This window comes from Melitaea cinxia, chromosome 14, assembly GCF_905220565.1.
Source record: "Melitaea cinxia chromosome 14, ilMelCinx1.1, whole genome shotgun sequence".
Lineage (NCBI taxonomy): Eukaryota > Metazoa > Arthropoda > Insecta > Lepidoptera > Nymphalidae > Melitaea > Melitaea cinxia.
The window spans coordinates 7,751,058-7,778,175 of NC_059407.1; the positions used below are offsets into that span (position 1 = coordinate 7,751,058).

General features: G+C 37.1%; 1 protein-coding gene across 1 annotated transcript in view; it reads left to right on the forward strand.

Annotated features, from left to right (window-relative positions):
- The window catches only part of LOC123659966 (intraflagellar transport protein 172 homolog), a 41,687-nt gene extending 20,012 nt beyond the window's left edge, over positions 1-21,675 (forward strand). The window contains exons 18-35 of the mRNA XM_045595120.1: positions 8-124; positions 237-407; positions 505-573; positions 726-971; positions 2,329-2,470; positions 5,823-6,030; positions 6,562-6,778; positions 7,839-7,962; positions 8,254-8,365; positions 8,966-9,133; positions 9,583-9,665; positions 9,996-10,156; positions 14,195-14,437; positions 15,064-15,160; positions 15,393-15,533; positions 17,088-17,203; positions 18,635-18,746; positions 21,323-21,675. Coding sequence (XP_045451076.1) covers positions 8-124; positions 237-407; positions 505-573; positions 726-971; positions 2,329-2,470; positions 5,823-6,030; positions 6,562-6,778; positions 7,839-7,962; positions 8,254-8,365; positions 8,966-9,133; positions 9,583-9,665; positions 9,996-10,156; positions 14,195-14,437; positions 15,064-15,160; positions 15,393-15,533; positions 17,088-17,203; positions 18,635-18,746; positions 21,323-21,438 — 2,643 coding nt within the window. The 3' untranslated portion in view covers positions 21,439-21,675. The remainder of the gene's footprint in view (positions 1-7; positions 125-236; positions 408-504; positions 574-725; positions 972-2,328; positions 2,471-5,822; positions 6,031-6,561; positions 6,779-7,838; positions 7,963-8,253; positions 8,366-8,965; positions 9,134-9,582; positions 9,666-9,995; positions 10,157-14,194; positions 14,438-15,063; positions 15,161-15,392; positions 15,534-17,087; positions 17,204-18,634; positions 18,747-21,322) is intronic.
- The last annotated feature ends 5,443 nt before the right edge of the window (positions 21,676-27,118 follow it).

A 27,118-nucleotide genomic window follows, 5' to 3' on the forward strand; every position in this document is an offset into this window, starting at 1 on the left:
ATTAAAGGAGGAGTGGTGGGAAATGGCAGGAGAAATTTCAGAGCGCAAAGGCGATACTAGAACTGCCGTGGAGTACTATGCGAAGGGAAATAATTACGCCCGAGCAGTTCAGCTTGCTCGTGAGGTAAGCTACTTGTAGGTCAAAAAATAGTGAAAACTACATGTTTTTAGAAAAAATAATAATATAAATTTTACTTTTTCATTTTAATAAAATCTAAATTGAGTCATGGTTTTAGGCATGTCCCGGTGAAGTTACTCGATTAGAAGGTGAATGGGGAGCTTGGCTAGTAGCTTCGAGGCAGGCAGGTGCCGCCGTGCCTCATTTGATTGAAGCTGGTCAAACGGTAGACGCTCTTATAGCGGCAATAAAAGCGCATCACTATAAGAAGGCGTTGCAAATCGTACAGGTATATATTTGTAATACAGCCTAAAAGTGACGAAATGAAATAGATGTGATAATATATTTTTTGCCAGATGATATTTATGAAATAATATATTTTTAAGGTTATCGATGATAAGGAAGCTATTCGAGAGCAGTGTGAGCAACTGGGAGACCATTTTATATCTACTCAGGCGAGTTATAATTTTATATAATTTTTGTATAGCTATAGATATTTTTATGAGCTATACAGGCTTTTATGACTAAAATAGTCTACTGCGAGGTATACACAAACGAAGAAAAATCTTTCGTTCATAATATGTTTTTATATGTTGATAATAATCAGGAATGGGAAACAGCTGAGCGTGTGTTGATATCGTGCGGTATGGCGGAACGATGCGTACGCGCATACAACACGGCAGGAAAACTATCAGATGGACTTCGATTAGCTGCTGAACATTTGTCCGAGGAAGAAACTAAGGAAATCTATTTACCGCTCGCTCAACAGTGGCGACAGGAGGGGCAGCTGAGAAAAGCGGAGCAGGTTTATATTGGATTAGGTGACCCTGACGAAGCTATATCGATGTATAAGGTGAGATAACCTTATAACAGAAAATTCACGGCATATTATTGTCTAAATATGATATAGGTTTGGGACAGAGTATGAAGAAACTTGAATTCTAAACAAGTGCAACACTGATTTCAAAATTAAGGGAGAAATATGTTTTAATATTTTTTATACTGAAGCCAGGTATTTTGATTGTGTAAGTACTTATTTAAAACTTACATAGGTTTGGTTCTATCAAATGGTAGCGCTAGTCGCAAAGCTGGCGTTAGGGTAGGGCGAGTGGAGTGACCACCTGATTTTTTTACCCAAACAAATTTTTTTTTATAAAAGATTTGCAACTTACAAGTAGAACTGTATCCAAATGTATGAATTGAGTATATTATATATTATTATAGTATTATTAACTATACCTGTAACGGATACTAGTGGGTGAAGAGCTTTTCCAAGATTAAGCTTTTGAAAAAACCTATTTGCAATCGACAATATCTCAATCTAGATTGACAAAGTTTGTGTGTATTGAACAGTTATGTAATTACATCCATTGCTTTTTTAAATATGGGATTGAATTGCAAACAGAGAGCGCCCTTGAAATCTCGCCCAGAGCGCTGATAGTACTAAAATCGGCACTGGCTATTCGCTCGCAAAACATAAGCGCGAAGAAACTACTATAGTTGCTAATTGTTTTTTTTTATTATATTCTCAGTAATTATGAGTCATTGTAGGATATTTCAACTAGGGTGTTGAGAGTATCAATTGAATAATATGGAGCTATATTAGTCGGCTTCTTTACTATACTACACACATTCTAAGTATTAGTTACCTTAGGCACAGACTACCATGTGTATTTACATTTTTTTTTGTATACAACTAGGTCGGCGATAAAGTGTACAGCTTACCTGACGGCAAGCGATTACCGTAGCTCATAGACGCTTGCAACACTAGAAGTATCGTGAGCGCGTTGCCGACCCAACCCCCAGTAGCCCCAGGAGCTCTGGTTACCTTACTCACCACACTAACAAAAAACTGCTTGAAAACAGTATTATTTAGCTGTGATCTTCTGTAAGGTCGAGGTACTGCTCCAGTCGGGCTGCTCCATATTTTGAGCCGGAAATTTCCTGCTGTGCCCTACCTCGACAGTTTTTAACACTTAGTCATTTTTTGGATACTGATATTAAATTAATAGTAATACTAATAATATTAAAATTATATTAAAGTAGTTTTATTTAGTTGTGACCTTCTGTAAAGTAGATACGGGTACGATAGGTAACGAAGGTTCCCCAGTCGGGTTGTTCCAGATTTTGAGCAGGATATTTCCTCCTGTGATCCCTACCTCAGTTAAATGTTGTATATATATAAAAAAAGATTATTATTATCCGTTTAGGAGGCGTCTCAGTACGAAGCCATGCTGAGGCTGGTAGCGGCTCACCGTAGTTCGCTACTAGAGGCTACCCGTCGCCACGTGGCACAGGCTCTTCAAGCGGCCGGCGACTTGCGCGCTGCTGAGAACTATTACGTGCAGGCAGGTTGGTAGCCCTGCTGTGTTAATATGTATTTTACATTATTTAGTGATGTTTTTGATTCGGACAGTGGCGGGTTTAACAGTAGGGTTTAGTAGGCTGGAAACTAAAGTGGTCAATTTACCTAAAATAAATTGCATAATATTTTTTTGTAATACAATTTTTTATTACAAAAAATATTAGGCCAAATTGAAATGAATTTTACAAATGAAATATAAAAAAGTCACAATAATTTTGTATATTTCAGTTCTGTGTAGTAAATATACTTAATATACAATGTCTCAATACCAGAAAGGGCTATTTCTATGATTTCATGCAAATCGCATGTCCATGAATTTCTTGGCCAATCTGAACATTCTAGGAGCCCACAAATATTTCTTATATATAAACGGGTTGTTTAACTATTTCTGCCACATGGAATTAAAATAATCATGACGGGTTACTGACTGAAATTAATATTTTAGTTGCTTAGATTTCATTACCTTCAGTGTCTTTTTTGCGACGAGTTAGAAAAAAAATTATTTTTAATTATACGTAGAGATTTATGCTGCGTATTGTTACTTGAGGAACCACAAGTACAGAATAAGGAATTTAATTATGATCTTACTATCTAGTTGTAATATTGTTATTATTTAAATACACTGTCATAAAAACAATTTGTCCGAAAAAATATTTCATTGCCTTCAGCCTGGCTTGAAATATCAAAAATAGGACTGTATATGCATCGTAACCGGATCACGGGCCCCCTTCCGCCTACTCACTTGCCAGTCAGTCTGTCAGCAACAACAAGTGGGCAGGACGCTCGTCAGTTTTTTCGTGACGGTTAAAAAAGATCGTCAAGTATGTGCTTCAACCAATTTTGATTTCATAACCTACAGCAGATTATTCATGTTAAGTAGTTATAGGTTTTTATAGTTTTGGTCTCGAAGTATTTGTAATTCGTATATTAATACTAGCTGACCCCGCAAACGTTGTTTTGCCATATATGTTATTAATCCCCTTATTCCCCCCCCTTATAACTTAAGAGGTATAAAAAATAGATGTTGTTCGATTCTCAGACCTAACCAATACGCACACGAAATTTCATGATAATCGGTCATGCCGTTTCGGAGGAGTTTAACTACAAACAACGCGACACGAGAATTTTATACATTAGATTTATAATTATTATTATTTACGTTGATCGTTGAAAACAGCTTTGAAAATTCACTACCATCACTTTCATTACCATCGATTACCTTAAGCTATGAAGGTGACTGTAATGCAATAAAAATAAGGGTAATGAATTTTTCATTGTTCATTTATTTCTATGTGATATTTTATTTAACCTTTCATATGTTTTAAGGTTCTATACGATAAAAAGAGATCCTTAAAACCTTGCGCGATCTAGACGTGAATAAAGCTAGTGGTCCTGATGGAATACCAGCCATAGTACTCAAAACTTGTGCACCTTAGGTGTCTCCAATCCTGACACGCCCGTTTCTTCTTCTAGCGACAGCACAGGTGCCGAAAGCCTGGAAGCAAGCTAATGTGCAGCCTGTGCCAAAAAAAGGCAGTCGAGCTGGCCTGTCAATTACAGACCCATTCCGTAATGTCCATACTCTGTATGGAACGTATACTGAATAACCGGCTCCTGGCATGCCTTGAAGAGAACGACCTTCTTAGCACCCGACAATTCGCTTTCGCCGCAATCGTTCCACGGGTGATCTTCTATCGAGAGTCACGGGGATGCCATTGCGGTCTCGTTCGATATTTCGAAGGCATTTGACAGGGTCTGGCATGACGGCCTTATTAGCAAATTTCTTTCATACGGCCTACCCGCTTCTCTTTATGTTTGGATACCCGACTTCCTAGGGGATCGATCGATCCGCGTATTCATAGACGGCTGCTAGTCCGATCGATTGGCCATAAATGCCGGGGTCCCTCATGGGTCTGTACTCACAGCAACGCTATTTTTGCTGCACATTAACGACCTGCTCAAACCCAGGACTTTTGGGTATGCAGATGACAGCACCTGCGTATCCAAAAGAGTTACGTGTCTGACGCACGGGCGAGTGGGTCAGAGTTCCAGTCGCTGAGGGAAGCCATGATCCAGCATCTTAACTTGTCCCGTAAACTTGTCTCTGATTGGAGTGACGCAAACCTGGTCAAATTCAACGCCTCTAGGACTCAGGCGTGTCTATTTTCGGCAAAGCGGAGTCGTTTTCTGAGGTGTGCCCGTGCCCATAACCGGCCACCTAGAGCTTCTTGGCGTTACTTTGTCATCTACCCTCACTTTGGCTCATACATAGAGGCAAAGGTTTAAACAGCTACCAAAAAACTGGGCGTCCTCTCGAAGGTGAGACAGTACTTCACTCCGGAACAGTTTTTATATCAAGCCCAAATGCAATCATGCATGGAGTACTGCTCGCATCTTTTCGATAGCTCAGCCAAGTATCAGCTGGAGCTTCTTGAGTCAATTGAGAGGCGAGCCAGGTGGCTAATCGGTGATGATGCAATGGTCGCTGCAAAGCAGCCAAGCTTTTATCATCGGCGTAGGGTGGCCGGCCTATTAGTTTTTTATCAGGTACACTTCGGAGAGTGTGCGCAGGAACTCCATGACCTGATTTCCCTCTTCCACTTCCATCATCATGGTAATGAAAAGTGTGGCTGTGCCACAGGTTTCATTACCATCAGTAGTATAGATTTTCATTAGTCGATATCTATTTATCTAATGGGTATAATTTTGTATAAATCACATAAATAGTTTGTATTCTTGGTAAAGATTCTTGTGAGTGTTGAAAAAAAGCTTTATTTTAAAACATTATTTTTTTCTGTCTGGACATTTTTATTATGATGCTTAATGTTCCAAAATTTAATCAGATTATACTTGTAGTTAAAAATTGTCCTGAAAATTTTAATATAATTGGTAACAATAAATACACGTGATTTATGGAAGTGAGGAAATGGGGGTAGGGGTGGGGGTTATTTTACAACCTCACAACATAATACCCTATATTTTAACCCTATAGTAGAGTGTAAAAAAGTTGCTAAAACATCACGTAATTAATGGACGTCCCCTGAGAGTAGTGAATGGAAAAATATTATACAATATGTTGAGGGTTAAGGAATGATGAATAATATGAAAAAATAGGATCGTGAAGCATTGAAATCACGGCTTTCTATATTATATATGCAAAGCAAAAATAAATTTGTAGTTTATGCTCTCTTAATTCATCATATTCTCTTACTTTTTTTTCTAAAGATTTAATTTTTTCATTAAATTGCTTTCTTTTGATGATTTTTAAAAATGTAAAGTGAGCCGCGAGGGATATTTAGTCGATGATAAAGATATTTGCATCTGGTGTGTTCGGTGCAGGCGACTGGAAGAGCGCGATCCAGATGTACCGCTCGTGCGGGCAGTGGGAGGGCGCGGAGCGAGTGGCGCGCGCTCACGCGCCGGCTGCCGTGCAGCAGCAGCTGGCGCTGCAGTGGGCCGCCGCGCTGCCGCCCGCCGCTGCCGCGCGCCTACTGGCCGCGCGCGGGCTCGCTGCGCTGGGAGCGCGCTGGGCGCTGCGGGCGCGCCGGTGGGTCTCGTTACTGTCACTCTTTGATTGCTGACCACTGATCGTGTACGAAACAGAGGACCACTTACGTAGACTGTAGATATAAATTCGTCCATGAAGATCTGTACTATTTTGTTGTTCACGATTCACCCTGTAACATTTCACTGCTCCTCCACTGGCCTCTTTCTCCACGTAGGGGAAGGGTCGGAGCTTAATCTATTAATGTTTGTTCTTCCCAAAAAGGAGTAGGTTCTCAATTCAAATGTATTTCTTTGTGTTATAACTTTTTACTAGGTGTTCTGATTTTGATATTCTTTTTTATACGAAAGCTTATGGTTGTCGTTTTGTTCCACTTAAATTCGAGCGAGATTTTATGGGTGTTTTCAAGCTATCCATAATAATGTGTATTTAATTCAAACTTCGAATACGACTTATACGATTATTAATTTTAAATTGCAGGCTTTTTTATTTGTTGAACACAACATACCTCAACTGAGGTTTTCCTTTTCCAAATAAATCGATAAATAACAGTTCGAACCTATGAATTAACAGATGGGACATAGCCATGGAGCTGAGTGAGTTGGGTGGTGGAATCACAAAGAGCGAGGTGGCGAGGCACGAGGCAGCGGCGCTTGCTGAAGATAGACCGGAGGAGGCCGAGGCCGTGTTCTTGCGAGCGTCGGCTGCAGAGGATGCGGTGCGCATGTGGCTGGAGAAGGGACAGCATCAACGCGCTTTGACTTTGGCCGAGCAGCACGCTGAGCATATGGTGAGAAATGTAATAAATGAACAGTTCACACTCAACAGCTCTCACAAGGATTTATTCCTGTGTCGGGAGTCCATACACAACACACAAGCACAAACTGTCAGACAACGGCAAACATCTGAATGACTGAAATAAATGTATGACATATGGAGACATCGAACTCGTAACCGCCAGCGCAATAGGTATAAGCCAGCGTTGCGACCGTTGCACTTATGCGTTGTCGTAGTGTAATTGAGCTGGTAAATGAAGTATATATATGGGACAGATCTGCATAACTATACCATGTTAGCTAGGAGTAATATACAGCCAATATCAAACAATGAAGACCCGTTGCACATGTGGCTGGGGAAGAAGTAACATCTACACGCTTTGAGTTTAGCCAAGGATCACGTTGAGCATAGCGTGAGAATTTAAATATAATTGAGCTGGTAATCTAAATCTATTTACAGATGGGATTGAAATAAAAAGTAGCGAGCGGTCTGTTAGCGAACACTGGCGTTTCGATATACCTAAGTAACATCGCACGACACCAAACTTAATAAATTAGGTCACCACTATACATTTTGTTTCAGTGCATATTTTACCGTTCTTGAAGTCTGATGCTCATAACAATATTTATTATTATTTTAATATAATCATAAAATTTAAAAACTTTTGTAGAACTTTAGTAAACTCTTTACGACCATATTGCTATGTAATTAAACATTTCTATCATTAAAACATACTTCACTAAACTTTAGGCAAACTACACCATAGATAATACACCTTAACTATACTACACTGTACAATCTAGGATTTGAGAAAAGAAATGGTGATGTTAGCTGCAAAGTGGTTGATGCCACGATTTTTCAATTATCAGCCGATAAAGGAGTAGGTATTATAATATCTTTATATTCTTCCTCTAATCTCAAAACTTTAACCATGGATATCTCCATAACTACGGGGTTCCGAAGTGTTACAGTGGAAACCGGGGGTAGCATATACAAATATTGAAAAATATTTGTAATTTCACCATCTGGTGGCCCTTAATACATAATTATGAATATTTGATATTATATCGCAGGTAGAAGAAGTATTAGTAGAGGGGGCGAAGGCTGCCGCTGAAAGGGGAGACTTGGTACAGTTTGAAGCGTTGATGATTCGAGCTAACAGACCCCGGGAAGTCGTCCAGCACTATAAGGATCTCGGTGTGTGCGATTCATAGTACGATTCGATTGTACGATATTACCGATTTATAATGAAAAAAGTTTCGTAATATTTATAAATGTTTTTAAATGGGTCAATTTCTTGTAAAGGAGGGCCACATAAATTACAGGCCACAAATATTACAGGGGTGTTAAATGTATATAAAAATCTAGAATACGATGTATTAGAAAGGTCTAGGTTTTTCAAGAGTAATGGAAAATGAAGTATGATGTTATTAGAAACTAGACGGTTTTCTTTTATAATCTAATCATTTTAATGGCTGTCATACGTAGAGCTGTGGGAGGAGGCAAGCCGCGTGTCTCGCGAGTACCTACCAGAAAGTGCCGAGCCCGTGCCATCCGACGTGCCGCCACTGTTGCAGCGTGCTGCACACCACGCCGACAAGTGAGTTCAAATGACTAACATTATGCTAAAATATCCAGTGGTTATTACTTTAGTGTAGTGTGTAACTGCATCACACTTACGCAACGGCCCCTGCTAAAAGATACTCCTGTGTCGAGGATCCGGAAAAAATACAAAGGCATAAACAGAAACACCTAGAACACGTAAAATACCTCCATTATCTATACAAAAGTGTGCCATAAGTGGTTGAGTGGAGATCGACCTTGCGACCTGCAGTGCAACAAAAAGTATGACCTTTGCACCAAAACATCCTTAGTAAAATCGTATCAGTAATATTCACAATTGTCTAATCTTCTCTTCTTGATTAATAAAAGATTCATTGAAATCGGTCCACCCAGTAAGAAGTTCTGAAGTAACACACTTTAAAAAAAATACAATCAAATTGAGAACCTCCTCCTTTTTTGAAGTCGGCTAAAAATCTATCCATAGAATTGTAAGAAAATGAGTGATGTTAATAACGGTAGTTGCGGTGATATGAAATGACGATATAATAGCGACTTATATGTTTAAAACGTTGACGGTTTGCAATAGAACGATTACTGAGGTGACAGTTTGTACAATATTAGCACGCATCGTGTGCAGGGGCGAGTGGTGGGAGGCGGTGGAGCTGCTGCTGGAGGCGAGCGCGGCGGGCGCGGCGGGCGGCGCGGCGCGGCTGGCCGAGCGCGCCGCCCTGCGCGCCGCCCGCCTGGCGCGCGACCGGCTGCGGGGAGCGCCGCGCCGCCGCGCCGCGCGGGCGCTGGCCGCCGCGTACGTGCGCTGCACTGCTCTACTGGTTGATTTATGTATTACGTGAGGCAGGCGCGCGACCGGCTGTGGGAGGCGCCGCACCGCCGCGTGCGCACTACTCTACTTTATTGTTTTTTGATGCGAGCAGCGAGGCTAACGTGCAACTGTGATGCGCACCGCGATGTCGAGCAGCACACATGCTAACTGAAGTGTTATTAAAAAAAATATGTTGTGTACGACAGTCATATTCATTATTTTCGATTCAATGATTTTAGTATAGATATTTCATGTTATATTAGATACTAATCAAATACTATAAATATTTTATGTTGAATACCTATTTTTCACACACATAGTTCTTATTTCAACGAAAGCTATACTAAAAAAATCTAGTTTAAGTTATCAAAATTAATTTATAAGACATATGTGTTTTTTAAGTTCATGTTTAAAATTGCTTCATTAAATCACAGATTTGCCGCAATCGGGCAAAGCGAAGTCGGTGAACAACTTCACGCTGCTCTAGTCGAAGGTGAAGAAGACGAAGCTAGTGCAGGTATTTGAAAATCACCTAAACAAAAATGTAAGACTTCGTACACACGAAGCAACTTCAATTAACGCCACTTCAGTCGAAGCAATCGTTGGCTTTTGACTACTTTTTATGTTTGTACGATAGTTTTGAATAGTTTTCGATAATAGCAACCATTAATGAAAACTATTAAAAACTGACGATGAAGCCGAGTTGCACCTGAAGTAGTTCCCTAGTTTAAGACTTTTGTAATTTTTTATAGAATCCAAAATTGAAGACACGTTGCCTTAGACATTCTAAAATGTCATAATGATTTTAACAATCTCTCGCTAGGTACATCGGTTGATTACGAGGAAGATGTAAAACAAGAGGCAGTGATGGAAGAGTCGGACCCCGAGTCGTCAGCGCTGGAGAAGCTGGCGCGGGCGGGACACTGGCAGCGCTGCCTCGCGCACGCGGGCCCGAGGGCGCCGCACTACGCGCTCAGATATGCGGCGCATTTGTTCAAGACGCATGCTGTATGTTATTTAACTAAATCAAAATCATAAATAATTTTCTTAACTTAGCCTTCCAAAGCACTTTCGAATCGTCATTATAACAATAATTAAATTATTTAATTTGTAAAATAACACCATCTGCATCTCCGGGTATCACGCGAGTAATTATCAATCTCGTGGGGATGTCAGAATGAATAGTAGCCTATGCGTTATTTAAGACCTTCAGCGTTCTACTTTACAAGTTTCATTACAATCAGTTTAGAAGTTTCTGAAAGAGTAATAAATATATGTCGGAATGAGGGTACTCGTAGATCTCTCTCGCTCATCGTCTCAGAGTACTCGGTCTACTGTGGGCTTCAGTGGGCAATGTTGACACAAGTAAGCATAATTTATGAACTTCATTTAGATGGGCTCTCTGTAATGTGTATATGGCTGTAATGGGTTTTTTACGCATGAATTTTATGTGATAACATTTTTCAATATTAAGTTTCATTTTATTGTTTTCACTGTACCCTTTCTAAATATAATTGTAGTATTTTGACATCGTTTTCAGTCTTGATACATTTATAGATCTTTAGATTATCGGCGTACATTTTAAACGGACACTTCAACTTGAGATGCGCATCAACACTCACATTCACTGCTTGAGTTGTCTGCCCTGGCTAGCCAAATTACAGATAGTTATGTAAAAATTAATTCATTTGCACAAATTATTAAAAGAGTCTAGGTTAAGCTACTAGCAGGATACAAAAAATACACCATGCCAAGCCAGAGCCAAGACTGCTCCTTTCCTCAATACTCAAACGTCAACTTTTAAAATCAATCACTACTGACATCTGCCACGATCTGTATCGAACATACCCCAAGCACACTGCTTGACGTTTCCGAAAATTAACGTAAGATGGCGTTATTGAAAGTAATCAATCTAATTTTTAATAACTATCTGCATTGATTCTGCGACATATATCGACGCCCCCGGAGAATAAAGTGGTAATAGAGAAAAGTAATTTTTTTTACTACTAACAGTTTTCCTGTTATATCGCTTGTCCTAAACGGGCTATAATATTGTATTATACATCATTACTTTCAGCATTTTTTACGTAACATGTGGCTATCAAAATAAATTAAACATCACGTGTACTTTTAAAGCCATTGCCAATAATAATTGTGTTTGCAAGCAAACGAAGAAAAACCGACTTCAATTATATCGACAAGTAATACAACGTAGGTAGACGAAAAAATTGTCAAGTAAATACGCATTATCAAATATTACTCCAAAAGTTGTAATCAGATCTCGATGAAATTTGAATGTGACCACATGATGAACATCGGCTTTCGATTAAATTAAAAATTATCAAAATCGGTACACCCAGTAAAAAGTTATGCGGATTTTCGAGAACTTCTCTCGATTTCTCTAGGACCCCATTATTAGATCCTGGTTTCCTTATCATGGTACTAAACTAGGGATATCTCCTTTCTAACAAAAAAAGAATTATCAAAATCGGTATTAACCTACGAACCGACATAAACGACGGAGTTATCCCCGAACATACATAATATATATATACGGTCGAATTGAGTAACCTCCTCCTTTTTTGAAGTCGGTTAAAAATGTGTAATACTGATTTTTATATTAAATGTATACTAAGTTACGGCATATAACCATTTTATTCCCGTGAAGTTAATGACAAATGCTAATGTAATGACAACTATTTGTATGCATTACGACTCTAAAAAAAAATAATAATAAAAAAAATATAACACATTGAATACATTACTTAAAATTCGTAATGAAATTTGCAAATCATGTTTACGTTAAATCGTATCAAAAATTAAGCTAATAATAAAGCCGTAATGTGCGTTTATCGACCAACACTTACTGCACACTTTGGGTAACGTGTGTTACGGAAACTAATTATCCATTTTTTATATGTTTAAAATGGTATAACGGCTTACCAGCTTATTGAGACACATGTTCGTTCCATATTATATGACTACGATATTATTATGGGTTGTAATATGATTTCCGGAGGATAAAAATATAAATTGTTATAACTTCATGGATTTTTAGAACAAAAATATAAAAAAAATCAGAAGATGTATTACGAATTATAGATGCTGAAAATACAAAAACATTAAAACAGTGGTAGCAGGTAATAGCACTTAACGACTTTATTCCCCGGGGGCGTCGATATATCCATTTATCCATCATTTTTAAGGAGGACTTTCGCATTCGTTATATTTGTAAGATTGTTATGATAGACTTATGATTTAAATTGTTTGTTGAAATATAAAATATAAGTTTTTGTCATTTTCATATAAATACACAAAAGTTGCGTATTTATCATAAAAGGATATGTAGAAAATACCGAACTATACCACTAAATAACTAATGTTAGAGCTATATCTTCTAATTGAACGTTTTTATTAGGTAGGTCCTCACATATGAAATTGGCGTTTTGTATGGTCGGAACATAATGTCGATTTTTATATATATATTATATATTTAATTAATCAAAGTATGTACCATTGCTAACTATGCACTTTGTAATTTTATAGGTAGTTGATTGGTACCTTTACTAAAAAATTCAGACGGGAATCAACAAAATGTTTGAGGCGGTTTATACTGCCCCATCGGCGTTGAATTTCTTCCCTTGCAAGAAGTCATATGTTATATAAATGCAAGAAGTTATATGTTATATAAATTTCGAAATAATCTGTTGGAGCAAAGTCCGGGCAGTACGGTGGATGTCTTAGATATTCCAATTGAAGCTCCTCAAATATGGTAGCCGTCTGTTGTGCAGTGTGTGGTCTAGCGTTGTCCTAAAGCAGCAGTGGCCTAGAGCGCTTGACTAGCCTCGGTTGTTTAGCAGCTAGCTTTTCCTTCATGGTTTGCAGTTGCTGACAATAAACATCTGCTGTAATCCTCTGGCTAGATTTAAGAAACTTGTAGTAAATGACACCGGCACTAGGCCACCCAACGCTCACAAGTAACTTTTTTGATTCAAATTTTTCTTGAGCGAGTATTTGGCAGGCTAGTCAGGGTTCAGCCATTGCTATGAGCGCTTCCAATTATCCTACATGATTCACTTTTCATCACATTCAATTTAAAATTCCTTAATTACTGTGTCGGTTGAGTAATGTTACACAGCAGTCTAAGCGTGTTTGTCGGTTTGCTTCACTCTATTCATGAGGTACCTACTAGGACCTCTCAAGCTTTTTTACTTTCCCAATTTTTTCAAGTGGATTAAAACAGTTTTATTACTAATAATAATAATAATAAAAACTCTTTATTTATACCAAGAGTGAGCAAAAATACAAAAATAAAAACAGGAGTTAAGTACAAAAGGCGGCCTTATCGCTAATGAGCGATCTCTTCCAGGCAAGCTTTGGGTAAAGGAAATGGTATATATGTAAACATATACAATATATTTAGACAAATAAATAATGTAAAAAAGACCGCACTAATACCGCAACCTAGAGATAGGTCGGACGTGATTTGTGATGGATCCACTTCCACAATAGCCTTTAATTCTTCATTATCAACTTTAGTCTCCAGCCGTCCACGGGGCTTGTTCTGTAGGTCGAAATTTTCATAAAGAAAACATTTGAATCAAAAACGCACTATGTTTTCTTTTGCGACACCGTAGCTATAAACATCATTTATCCTTCGAGCCGTTTATGCAGCACTGGTGCCACGGTGGAACTCGTACTCGTATTTACGAAACTTGAAATATCGTGTTATTTACACGAGATTTAAAGTTTTCCATTTTGTAAGCCGAGTGACGCAAAGATGAAAAAAAGAGAAAAAAACAAAACGAATTAAGGTTTTCGAAACGCAAATGTATGAGCTACGCAGCTGTATACATTTTAATTTGGTATTCTTAACCAAAGAGGAAATATTTGAGATTAAAGTGGCCAGTACGACAAAACGCCAATTTTATATGTAAGGATCTAATAATAAATATAATATGTAGGTAATAATAAACAAAAAAAAAAAAAAAAAAAACACTAGCTAAGAATATAGTTAATATAAGTTAGGATTATTCCAATTTACAGCGTACGGAAGGAGTTGATATTGAAAGCGAAGATGTACCAGAAGTATTATCTCAAGTGCTAGACACGCTCCGTCAGTATCTCACGGATGATAACGGCACAATATCCAGCAGTGATGCTGCGATGGCTAAGGCTATTTGTAGTGAGATCCTTGTGAGAGTGTCGACCGCTCCGAAGGCACTGAGTGCTTTGAAAGATGCTGGAGATGTGATGGTCACAGCAGGAGCCGATGATAGAACACTGCAGGTGAATTGTTTTGTATCTAATATATAAAATTCTCGTGTTGCAGTGTTTGTAGTTAAACTCCTCCGAAACGGCTTGACCGATTCTCATGAAATTTTGTGTGTATATCGGGTAGGTTGGAGAATCGAACAACATCTATTTTTCATCCTTCTAAATGTTAAGGGTAGTCCACCACTAATTTTTTTTAATTTTTAGATAAATTTTTTATTTTTTATTTTACTATGATTTGGCGTTGAAAAATACATACAACCCTAAATTTTCACCCTTCTACCACCAACCTCTATTTATTAATAACGTTTGCGGCAAGACGTTTGCCGAGTCAGCTAGTATTAGTATAAAATTTGCACTCAATAGTATTTTTATGTTTTTTTAAAAGTTTTAACTGAAATTATGTGTTAGGCGACTAAAGTTAGTGAGAAGAATTTTGCTTAAATCACACAATTTAGACTTGTGACATCCAGTTTTTAGATAATATAGGTTTTTAATCAACACTGAATCGCACAGAATTTCCTCTCATCATGGCTACCTTAATACTATCTACTAGTTATAAAGGTGTAGCTGTAGCTATATAGATAAAGGGAAAGTTTTAGGTTACACTGGATGATATTATATATCTCTTATTGTACCAGGCTCTCACGTTGCTGATGGGTCTGCACGTGCCTCAGATAGCCTCCAAAGTGGCTCGAGCCCTACCGCGGTACACGGATATCATAGTTGCCGATGTCGGTGAGTTTTGGTCTTCTTTGGTTTCACATGATTTTTTAACCGAATTCAAAAAAGGAGGAAGTCACTCAATTCGACCGTATAAATATATTATTTGTGTTCGCGGATAACTTCGTTGTTCATGAACCGATTTTGATGTTTTTTTTTTTGGAAAGGAAATATCCTGAAGTACCATGATAAGGAAACCAGAATCTGATGATACTAATCATTAAGTAATATGTTCGTGTTGATGTAGCGTTCTACTCGTGCGGGATGGCGGTGCGCGAGGAGGGCGCGGCGGGCGCACGTGAGGCCTTCGTGCTGCTGAACCACTGCCTCGACCTCGCGGAGGCGGCCGACGACGACGCCGCGCACCTGCTCGACTACAGCGACTTCGGTACATAGCACTATTTACGTTCTACTGTTGACTTCTAGAATATATCTGCCAACCTGCATTGGAGCAGCGCCCATGCATGCCAGCATGCATACAGCAGTAGAATATTACAGACGGAATTGTAATTAGGACTTATTAAAAATGACCCATTGCGACACTACTTGAGGTACCTTATACTTGTTGAGTACTCGTTGAAGTCGAGTAAAATTTTTTAAAATCTTTTCTTATATTAGAACCCTTGTTTTTTATGGGTTAATGTTTCACAGATTCGCTAACCAAAACTTTGGAATTGTTAGGTGGTAAACACGCAAAATTTTTAAATGGTTAACTATTAAGCTTAGACAAGCCCGTTGCTGCAATTTGTAGTGGCCCTGGTTTCTGTTCTGCAGGTTGCGGGTTCGATTCCCGCCTGAGTCTGAGTGTAATATAATATTTGTATTTATATATTTATATATGTATTATTTCTATGTATGTTTATCAAAAGAAAAGTTATAACAGTCGGCTGTTGCCTGTAATACAAGCATTAAGTTGCTTACCATAGGAACAGACGACCGTGTGTATGTTATAAGATATATTTATATTTATTTATATTTATTAGCATATCTAAATAAACTCTAAAACTCTTAGCTTGTTAGCATCTTTTAGGCTACTAAAAGGTGAAGTAATGAGCGTCTATGTATAATAATCTTAAGTGATAATATGGACTCCTGCAACATAAGATTTATAGTTTATAGTGTCCTTGTTGTATTCGATTTTGAAGTTCCTTGTAGTCGCGACGTCGCTATTTTATAGCGGTCCGGAAGAACATTAGGAAGGCGATTATTATGTAGTGTATATGTATCCGGAAGGATGTTTCTGGATTGACGATGGAAAGTATATCGATGTAGTAAAAAACCGAGTATGAGATATCTGAAGCTTATAATAATAATGTTATTATTATAAGCTTCAGATATACGAACGAATAGATTTTGATTGATTTGGAAGCTATTTATATTTTGGTAAAATAAATGATTGACGTTAGCCCGGTTGCTACATTCGTAAGACGGTTCGTTTTGCTTACAAACCGTTAAAGATCGAAATAGACACCTTCTATTTTCAGCAGAGGGGCAGCGTGATGAATTAAGCTCACATTCTTCTTTAACACGGAGAAAGAGGTTCATGTCCAGCAGTGGGGTGTTACGGGCCTAATCAAATAATGTTCTTTTTTTTTTTATGTCACTAGGTCGGCAAACAAGCGTACGGCTCACCTGATGGTAAGCGATTACCGTAGCTTATAGACACCTGCAACACCAGAAGCATCGCAAGCGCGTTGCCGACCCAATCCCCAATCCCCCAGGAGCTCTGGTCACCTTACTCACCAACAGGAACACAATACTGCTTGAAAGCAGTATTATTTAGCTGTGATCTTCTGTAAGGTCGAGGTACTACCCCAGTCGGGCTGCTCCATATTTTGAGCAGGAAATTCCTGCTGTGCCCTACCTCAGTAATAAATTGAACGTACGCAAAACGAGCCGTCGCGCGTCGCGGTAACGGCAACATGGTGCGCGTCGCCCGCAGAGTGCGCGGGCTGGCCGGCGCCGCTGCTGCTGGGGCGCGCGTGCGTGCGCGGCGCGCCGCTCGCCGCGCTGCGCGACTGGGCGCTCGCCGTCTGCATGGACGCGCTGGTGGACCAGGTCTCTGGCGCGGGCGGCCGACCACTACCAGTGGACAGTGGGGAGTGACGCCGCGTTGGCGCAACGGTTACAGCCATGGATTGTACTTGTTGCGCTGGTGGTTGCGGGTTCGATCTCCGCACATGACAAACATTTGTATTGGCCATAAAGGTGTTTGCCGTGGTCTGGGTGTTTGTGCAGTCCTTGTGGGTCTCCCCACCGATCGTTACTCATAGTAGGGAATATATCCGCCAACCCATTCCATGCATTGGAGCAGCGTGGTGGATTAAGCTCTGATCCTTCTCTTGCATGGGGAAAGAGGCCTATGTCCAGTAGTGGGATATTATAGGCTTAAACGATGAGTGTGGAGGCATCACATATCAAGTGTCTAATAAAGTGCTGTAGGCGCACTTCGTGTATAACCCTTCGAATGATTTTATCATTCCATCCAATCTTACAACTACCTCTATCTATATTATTATATTTCTTTATATTGATTATTATTTAACTTGCAATATGTGTAAGTATGTATGTACATATGTATGTTTGTTAGGGTGAGATCTTTGGAATCATATATCTTTAACCGATTGAGCTGAAACCATGTTTTAGCTATGTGACGTTCTTCTAAATCCAACAAAAACAACAACAAAAATTCAAGTGCTATAGTTATTTACACGATAGGTACATAAACAGAAAGAAACGTTTTTAAGATTATTGTCTGTCTGTCTTTCTGTATGTGGTTCTGTTGTACTAATCTTCGGAACGGCACAACCGACTTTTATGGGACTTTCACTAGAAGATAGAAGAGGTTGTGGTGCAACATATAGGCTACTTTTTAAAGCAACATATAGGCGGCTTCCGAGTTCCTCTGAAATCAGGATTTACGCAGGAAAACCTGTATTTACTGCGCCCGTATAACTACCGCCCAAATAGATATGAAATAACCAAACATTTTCTATTAAAAACGATAATTCTTGTGAGCAAATATTTGCATCTATAGGTAATTATTATAATTCTGAAACGTTTGTTTTTTTTTTGTTTAAACGCCCTAATCTCAGGAAATATTGGATCGATTTGAAAAAAAAAATGTGGTGGATAACCAATAAATTACCGAGGAAGGCTATAGGCTATTTTTTTCCCTCAAATTAATGCGAGTAAAACTGCGAGGAACAGCTAGTATAAAAAAAATACTTTTATTGAAGTGTATTGCAAAAATATTTTGGAATCGTTACTTTACAAATTAAAATTATATCAGTTTTATTATTGAATTGTAGTTAAAAGTGAAACTACCATCGATCCGGAATGTAGATTATGAAGAGAAGAATCGGTAAGAAACTCCTCAGTTAGAGTAACTAGAACTTATAAACGTATTTTATTTTATAATATAATTATAGAAAATTTAGTAAATTTGCGAGTCATTGTGAAGTCCGGCAATATTCTGTGCGCTAACAGACGCTGCCGACGGACGCGCGCGGAAAGTACAGCGCGTACGTGGGCGCGGACGAGCCGTGCTGCGTGCTCACGGGACAGCCGCTCGGCGCGCGCCTGGTCACCTTTACCAACGGTACCGTGCACGACTGCACTATATACGCTCTTTCTTTTTGGCTCTCTCTTTGTCATTACAAAACGGGTCATTCTTGTCACACGATGTAGCGTAGTTGTTCCTGTATACATCTAGCCTTAAAGACCTTACATTAACCACATAAAAAATATACCACCATACATACCATATATAATATATATATTATTATTTATTTATTTATTTATTTATTTATTATATTATACATTTAATTATTTTTTATCTATTTATACTTTTTAATACCGTGAGTATTGCGCATGTGTGGATATATGTATAATATATGGATTGTATATATTATTTAATTATATATTATATTATATTCTTAAGCTGCACAAGCCCTTAAATTCAACAAGCTCCTTTCTGGGGGGTTGTCTGGAAGAGATCACTATCTAGTGATAAGACCGCCCGTTGCATGCGACATAATTATTATTTTTTAAACGGTTTTATTTAGCTCACCCCGTTTGTTTTATTTATTTTTTATTATTTATTCTTGGGTCAAATTTAGTAATTCAAATTTCACCCTCTTCCTGTCAACCGATTAATCTGAAATTTTGTATACACTTTGGATTTTGGTGACAATACAATTATGTTTATTCATTATCATTATAAATTCAAGATGGCCGCCGCTACAAAATGGCGGATAATTTATGTTTTATTAATCTCATCAATATGGGTATCAAATGAAAGGGCTCAACAAGCAGAATACAATATACTATAAAAAATTGAAATCCAAGATGGCGGGCGCTACAAAATGGCGGATAACGTAGGTTTTATCAATCCCATCAATATGGGTATCAAATGAAAGGGCTCAACAAGCAGAATACAATATACTATAAAAAATTGAAATACAAGATGGCGGCCGCTACAAAATGGCGGATAACGTAGGTTTTATCGATCCCATCAATATGGGTATCAAATGAAAGTGCTCAACCAGTATAATCAATGTACTATATAAAATTAAAATCCAAGATGGCGGCCTCTACAAAATGGCGGATAACTTAGGTTTTATCAATCCCATCAACATGGGTATCAAATGAAAGGTCTCAACAAGTAGAATACAATTTACTATGCAAAATTGAAATCTAAGCTGGCCGCCGATACCAAATGTCTGATAACAATTTTTTATCAATCCCACCAATATGGGTATCAAATAAAAGGGCTTGACAAGAAGAATACAGTGCACTATACAACCTCAATATTTAAGATGGGCCTTGCAATAATGAAGCACTAAATGAATTAAACAGAATGCGAAATAAAAACTAAAAACTAGAAAATAAAAATAGGTAAAAAAACTTTTTAAGTTAAACGGTTTTATGTTAAACATACATTGCAATGTTTAAGATAAATGTACTAAAAACCAAAAAATAATAAAATAGATACAGTCGTGGGAATTATAAACATATGCATAGACTAGACTAAAATAAAACCGTGGGGCACGTCAATTGTCTACAAATTATCTACTTAATGTGCGATAGAAGAATCGTTTAATTCGTCGTTAAAATAGGCAGTTGGCCCGCAGATGGTGAGGAAATTACTTACTATTTTCTTGCTCATGGAAATTCCAATAGTTATACACTCCATGTAAATAAAAGAGATGTTTCAACTAGTTTATCGTTGGACATTCACACTGCTGACTGGCGAGGAATCGTTTCACTGCTCGTAGTTTGTCTTTAATCGACAAACAAAACATATGATAAAAGTACTACTCGCTCACCACTATGAAACCCTAAAACTCGCTTATAATCGAGCTTGCTAGCTTGTTTCCACATTCTAGCCCTACTTATCACACGTCCATCGTTGTCGGTTGAACAACTGCCTAATTATAGTGTAACATTACAAAACAAACATTTTAATCAACGATTGTAGACAATTGACGTGCCCCACGGTTTTATTTTAGTCTAGTCTATGCATATGTTTATAATTCCCACGACTGTATCTATTTTATTATTTTTTGGTTTTTAGTACATTTATCTTAAACATTGCAATGTATGTTTAACATAAAACCGTTTAACTTAAAAAGTTTTTTTACCTATTTTTTTTTCCCTTTAAGCTTTATACTTATGTAATTGTTATATGTTACTGTGTGCAATAAAGTTATTTATTATTATTATTATTATACCCATAAATCTTTGGTGTTTACTGATGATCGCTTGGAATAATTTTTACAAAACTTTGAGATACAGGAGGCCTCGTATTATGGACACTTATAATTAGTAAATAGATTACGTTTTGGTGTCTGCTGAAGGTCGGATAAGAATATATTTTTGAAGTGAAACTTCTTTAGGCGCATAAGGGTGAAATTTTTACGAATGAAACGGCAACGTTTTTATGAAACGACAACGTTTTTGTCTATGGTGCTGGTACGGAAATCAAAGCTTTAGATTTGTATAAATATAAACGAGACTTAAAAATAAGTTTGCCAACGTTTCACTTCTGACATGTGTACTTTGTACGCACGCACTTTTTTGTTTAATTTTGATACCGGATAAACTAGTTTGAGTTAAGTAGGTGTAGAGGTGTTAATAAGATTTCCGAAGTAAAGCGAGTGGTGCGTATGTCAGGGCGGTGCGCGAACAGGGAGTGGTGGTCGCGGGCGCGCGGCGCGGCGCGGGCGGGCGGCGCGGCGGCGGCGCTGCTGCGGCTGCTGGCGGCGTGGTGCGGGCCCGCGGCCATGTAGGGCTGTGTAGTGCTACATTTTAAAGTATCACATGCTACATTTTAAAGGGCTAGGCTTTAGATTACGGGCCGTCGATTTATTGGATTTTATAAGAGTAGTAATTAATTAAGAAGAACCACAGTTCTTTCCGGATGTTATAACACGCGTGAAAAAATTCTATTGTGTATATAAATGCAATTAAACTGACGCTAGTGTGTTATGTATAAATTGTAATAATGAATATATATTCAAATTTAAGTTTAGTGGTTTTCTTTTGTTTGCTTCCCCTTTTTATATAAAGCTGTCAACATAAGAATTCCTTGAAAAAGGTGAAGTATTATGGAACAGAAAATAGTTAATACTATGACGAATTGTTTACTAAACGAAAAAAGCCGACTTCAATAACATCAACACGAAGTAGATGAAAGAAATTAATAAACGTACTAGTCGGCACTACGATCCCCTTGATTTCTCTGGGATGCCATCATCAGATTCCTTATTATGGTATCATCCTTGAGATATCTCCTTTTCAACAAAAAAAGAATGTCAAAATTGGTTATTTATATATTAGCTGACCTTACAAACGTTGTTTTGCCATATATCGATACCTCGGGGCTCAAAGGGCGTAACCGCCATTTTGGCAAAATTGACTTTTTAATGCAGCCCTACTTATTTTTTTCTCCTCTATCGATCTGTATATTTAAAGTCTTCCTATTTGCCAAAAAGTGACCTATTTTTTGTAGAAAATAAAACATATTTTTTCAGTTTTTGTGTCGTAACAGCAATCATTGTTAATAATCATAAACGTGATGGGAGTAAACGACACCGTAGATGATACGAATATTCTTACGTGGTGCTTAAGCCCGAACATAACCATTTCTAAAGAATCAACTTACCAGATACACCCTTAAACATTTATGTACTCTAAAATAAAATGACACATACGTCTAACAATTATCCCTTAATTGGTCAACCATATCTACCTATATATTATGTGATTGCGAGAGCTTTGCTTGTGATTGTGATTTCTTGATTAAGGGTCATTAATGTTTAAGTTAAACGTTATAGTGTGATAATATTTTTAACCAAATTTAATATTTCTAGTTTTGTAAGTGCAGGTACCTAAGTTTTGGTCATTTTATTAAATGTATGTGTAATGTTAATGGTTCCACAGTCTATTATTGACTAAAATTGTTTAAATAATATGTAACGCAGGTGACGCAAAAATTATTGAATTTATCATTGTCCCTGAATCCTATTCAGAAATTTATTTTGTTTATGCACTTATTTTTCTCATTGTAAGATAGATTTTTAATAGTAGCAGTTGTTTTATTAGCCTCACAGATTATTTGTTTATAATCAATATGTTTGTCAAACATTCGTTATTCAAGGATGGTCAAATTTTAATGAGTCTGCTGTTTTAGTAGGTAGGAATACTTAAGATTACCTAATAACTTTTACCAAAAGACTTCATAAATAATATATAATTGATCTCAAGGGTTTCTTGTATTTTCTATACATTTTAAACAGAAGATTAGACATTAGCGCAAAATTTTGTAGCGATAGGCTAAGTACTTGCCATTTCAGTACAATTTAGTTTTAATCGTTCATTCTGCTTTACGTTAATAAGATGTTTCGTTACAACTGAAATTATATAAAAATAAGAGTCTTTTTCTTACTTTGTTTAATAAACAATATTTTCAATAACAAGTGAATTTTATTTATCATTTTTTTATTTATAATAAATGAGTTTTGGAATAGGTTTTAGATAGGTTAGGCTATTAAGTATAATCTATACTTAATAGCCTAACCTATAATAGTCAATAATTAGGTATTTGTATAATTAATTAGTTATCTGAGTCGATAAATGTAATAAAATCTATAAAAAGTTTAATAAAGTACATAATTATATACAAAAGTTAATAAAGTTCATAAAAATTGCACTTAAATCGATTACCTAAATGAAGAAAACAAAGCAGCTGTCTACAAACTGATAGAAATAGTGAGAAAATTGACCGTTACAACCATAGATTATACACTTATATACGGTTACAACCATCACTAATCAAATATCCATTGATTTTTCGGGCGTAAACGCCCCAATCATTCGATTTTCCGAGGCGTATAGACAAGCTATTTTTGTTACTTTTAAATTTATTTGAAATATAATTATACAAAGTTCTGCATCAAAAAAAAAAAAAAAACTTTTGGTCCTAGAATGGCTTATTTAGGACAATAATCGAGAAAGTTATGTCGAAAATATTTTTTTTTTTGTTTTTTGGCTCTCCTGTAAAATCGAGTTTTGGTGCTTACGCCCTTTGAGCCCCGAGGTATCGATATGTTATAAACTCCCTTAATCCTCCCCCCTTATAACGTAGGTATGAAAAATAAATGTTTGCAAGACAAGTTTTCCACATATTTGTTTTAAAAAATTTACTCTACCAAGTACATAATTATGTAATCATTCCTCATGACTGATGTCAAATAAAAGTTGTGTATACGTTGGAGAAGGCTGGCTTTCTTGCGGTTGTATTTCAGATATATATATACATACACATATATACACACACTCACTCATTTCACGCAATCCACAAGTTCGCGCCAAAAATGGCGTGAACTCATGTGTATTGCTCGTAGTCACCACGCTGGGCAGGCGGGTTGGTGACCGCAGGTCTGACTTTGTTGTACCGAAGACGCTGCTGTCCGTCTTTGACCTGTGTATTTCAAAGCCAGCATTTTTTTTTTAGAAAGATAAGAAGTTACAAATAGCAGTTATTTTGCATGTTGATATATTTATTTTAATTTTAGTTAAGCTAAGTTTGATTATTAATATTATCTCAACTTTACACTTTATTAAATTATGAAATTTAAGTAAATAACAGAAATAGATAACTTATACATAGATAAACAAATAATAACTATATAAAAAATAATATATATATAAGAAAAAAAAAAAAAAAATCCTTACTAACAGTAACATAGGTTAAGTGTACATTGTAAGTAGAACATAAGTGTACATATATGGTAACTAGGAAATAAGTGTACATATATGATAACTAGGCAAATAAGTGTAAATATAGACATAGATAAGAAAAATAATAATGTTAGAAATTAGAAAGCAATTATGTGTATACTTCTGCATAAACAGCATTTAGTAAGGAAAAAAAAAAAAAAAAAAACCGTCGGCGTCGGACCACGTCCTAGTTTTACTAGGCAGTCACAGGACTGTCGATCTGTAGTATAATAAGTAGAAAAATCGCCTGTAGTATTATAATGCATGCATGATAAACAAAGGCACGGGCATTTTGAGCCCGTGGATCAAAATTTATAAATAAAAAAAAAAAAAAAAAAAAAAAAAAGCCAGCATTTGGATGGTTATCCCGCCATCGGTTGGCTTTATTAACCGACTTCCAAAAAAGGAGGAGGTTCTCAATTCGACTGTTTTTTTTTTATGTATGTTACATCAGAACTTTTGACTGGGTCGAGCGATTTCGACAAATTTTCTTTTAATCGAAAGGTGGGGTGTGTCAATTCGTCCCATTTAAATTTATTTGAGATCTAACAACTACTTTTCGAGCTATATCTAATAATGCGTTTTTACTTGACGCTTTTTTCGTCGACCTACGTTGTATTATACCGCATAACTTTCTACTGGAAGTACCGATTTTGATAATTCTTTTTTTGTTAGGAAGGAGATATCCCTAGTTTAGTACCATGATAAGGAAACCAGGATCTGATCATGGAATCCTAGAGAAATCGAGGGAAACTCTTGAAAATCCGCAATAACTTTTTACTGGGTGTACCGATTTTTATAATTTTTAATTTAATCGAAAGCTGATGTTTATCATGTGGTCACATATAAATTTTATCGAGATCTGATAACTACTTTTTGAGTAATCTTTGATAACGCGTAGTTGCTTGAATATTTTTTCGTCGATCTACGTTGTATTACTTGTCGATGTAATTGAAGTCGGTTTTTTTTTTCGTTTGCGAGCAAACACAATTATAAGTTCCAAGGTAATAGTGGAACTGTGTTAAACCTTAGTCGCCTCTTACGACTCTCACAGGAATAGAGGGGGTGGCTAGAAGAAGAAGTTCTGAGAGCCCCTAAGTAGGATATATATCATGTTATTCCACGACAAATACAATTGGTCGGTAAAGAAAATTAATACATTGATGTTGTTGAATATCCATCAGGTCACCTATATCTATAATTAGTGAGGAGGAAGGATTTCGTAAAAGAATATAATTTAATAAATTTATCACAACGAGCTTTAAAATTAAGATAATTTCTCTGTCGTAAACTATAAAATGCAAAAACCGGTAATATAGTTAGAGAATATCCGTTTGGAAACTGTCAAATATAATATCATAAAAGTTTTATGTAAATCGGATCCATAAAAATGTACTAAGGCTTCTTCCCACCTTGTTAAACGCTATACTCATAAATTTTTAGACCAATCTAAAAAAGTTTCCTTCTGTGAAGATACTCACAGTAAATATTTCTTTTAAAATTTACTATGAAAGTGTTGTTTCTTAACAATTTCATTAGAGCTTAAGTAGCCTAGTCCTCGATAGAATGTATAAAGGAGTATAGTGATATGCGAAATGTAGCATGCAATGTAACATGAAAGGAGCATTTCATAAGTCAAAGTGTGGACGCAGGGTGCGCATGAACCGAGTATGTAGCTATGTAGTTTCCGACATACGCGCGTAGCCTCTGCCATAGCTATTGTTTTCATCCATGGTTCGAGCACGTTCTGAAGTACAGACACACATAATTCGTCCAATGACGGATCGCAACGCGCATGAGTTAAAATGTTCTATTCGTGCGCGTAGTGAGCATAGCTTGGCACGGCGCACAAACCTTCCACACTATGGGAATTCTGTTACATTACATGATACATTGCGACGATGTGGAGGGCAATTCTTTCATTGCGTGTTACATTGCATACTACATTTCGCAGATTTGTACCTGCCTTAATTCTACCAGAACAAAATCAAAATGATAAAAATATGTAGATAATTTACAACAAGACTGTACGCCTTCAATGACATCGTAATTGATGGAAAACCTATTAAAATAATTTATATTTAATTGAAACTAAAAAACTACGTTACTATAAAATGAGAAAATGTGAAGTCTAAAAATCATAAAATGGTAAAGGCAATAACGATTGGCTTTTTCACCACGCTTTTATTAGCTTGGGTTGTATGTATACATATATGTATGTATGTATGTAATGGAATCTTTGAGCATAATTTTCACCAACTTCCAGAAATTTGATTAATTTGAAACTTTGCACACGTATCAAGGACCGATGACAACGCAACAATTCAATAACAGTTTCCCAATATCCTTATTAGGACCGACAGGATTAATAAATGAATAATAACGAAGCCACGTTGGCGCAACGGTCACAGCCATGAATTGTACCTGTTGCGCTGGCGGTTGCGGGTTCGATCCCCGCACATGACAAAGATACAAGTGTTTGCCGTGGTCTGGGTGTTTGTGCAGGCATTGTGAGTCTCCCCAACGTGCCTCGGAGAGCACGTTAAGCCGTCGGTTCCGGTTGTTATCATGTACACCCGATAGCGATCGTTACTCATAGTAGGGAATATATCCACCAACCCGGATTGGATCCTTCTCCTATATGGGGAAAGAGGCCTATTAGAGAAGCTGGATTAATAAATTCTTTCG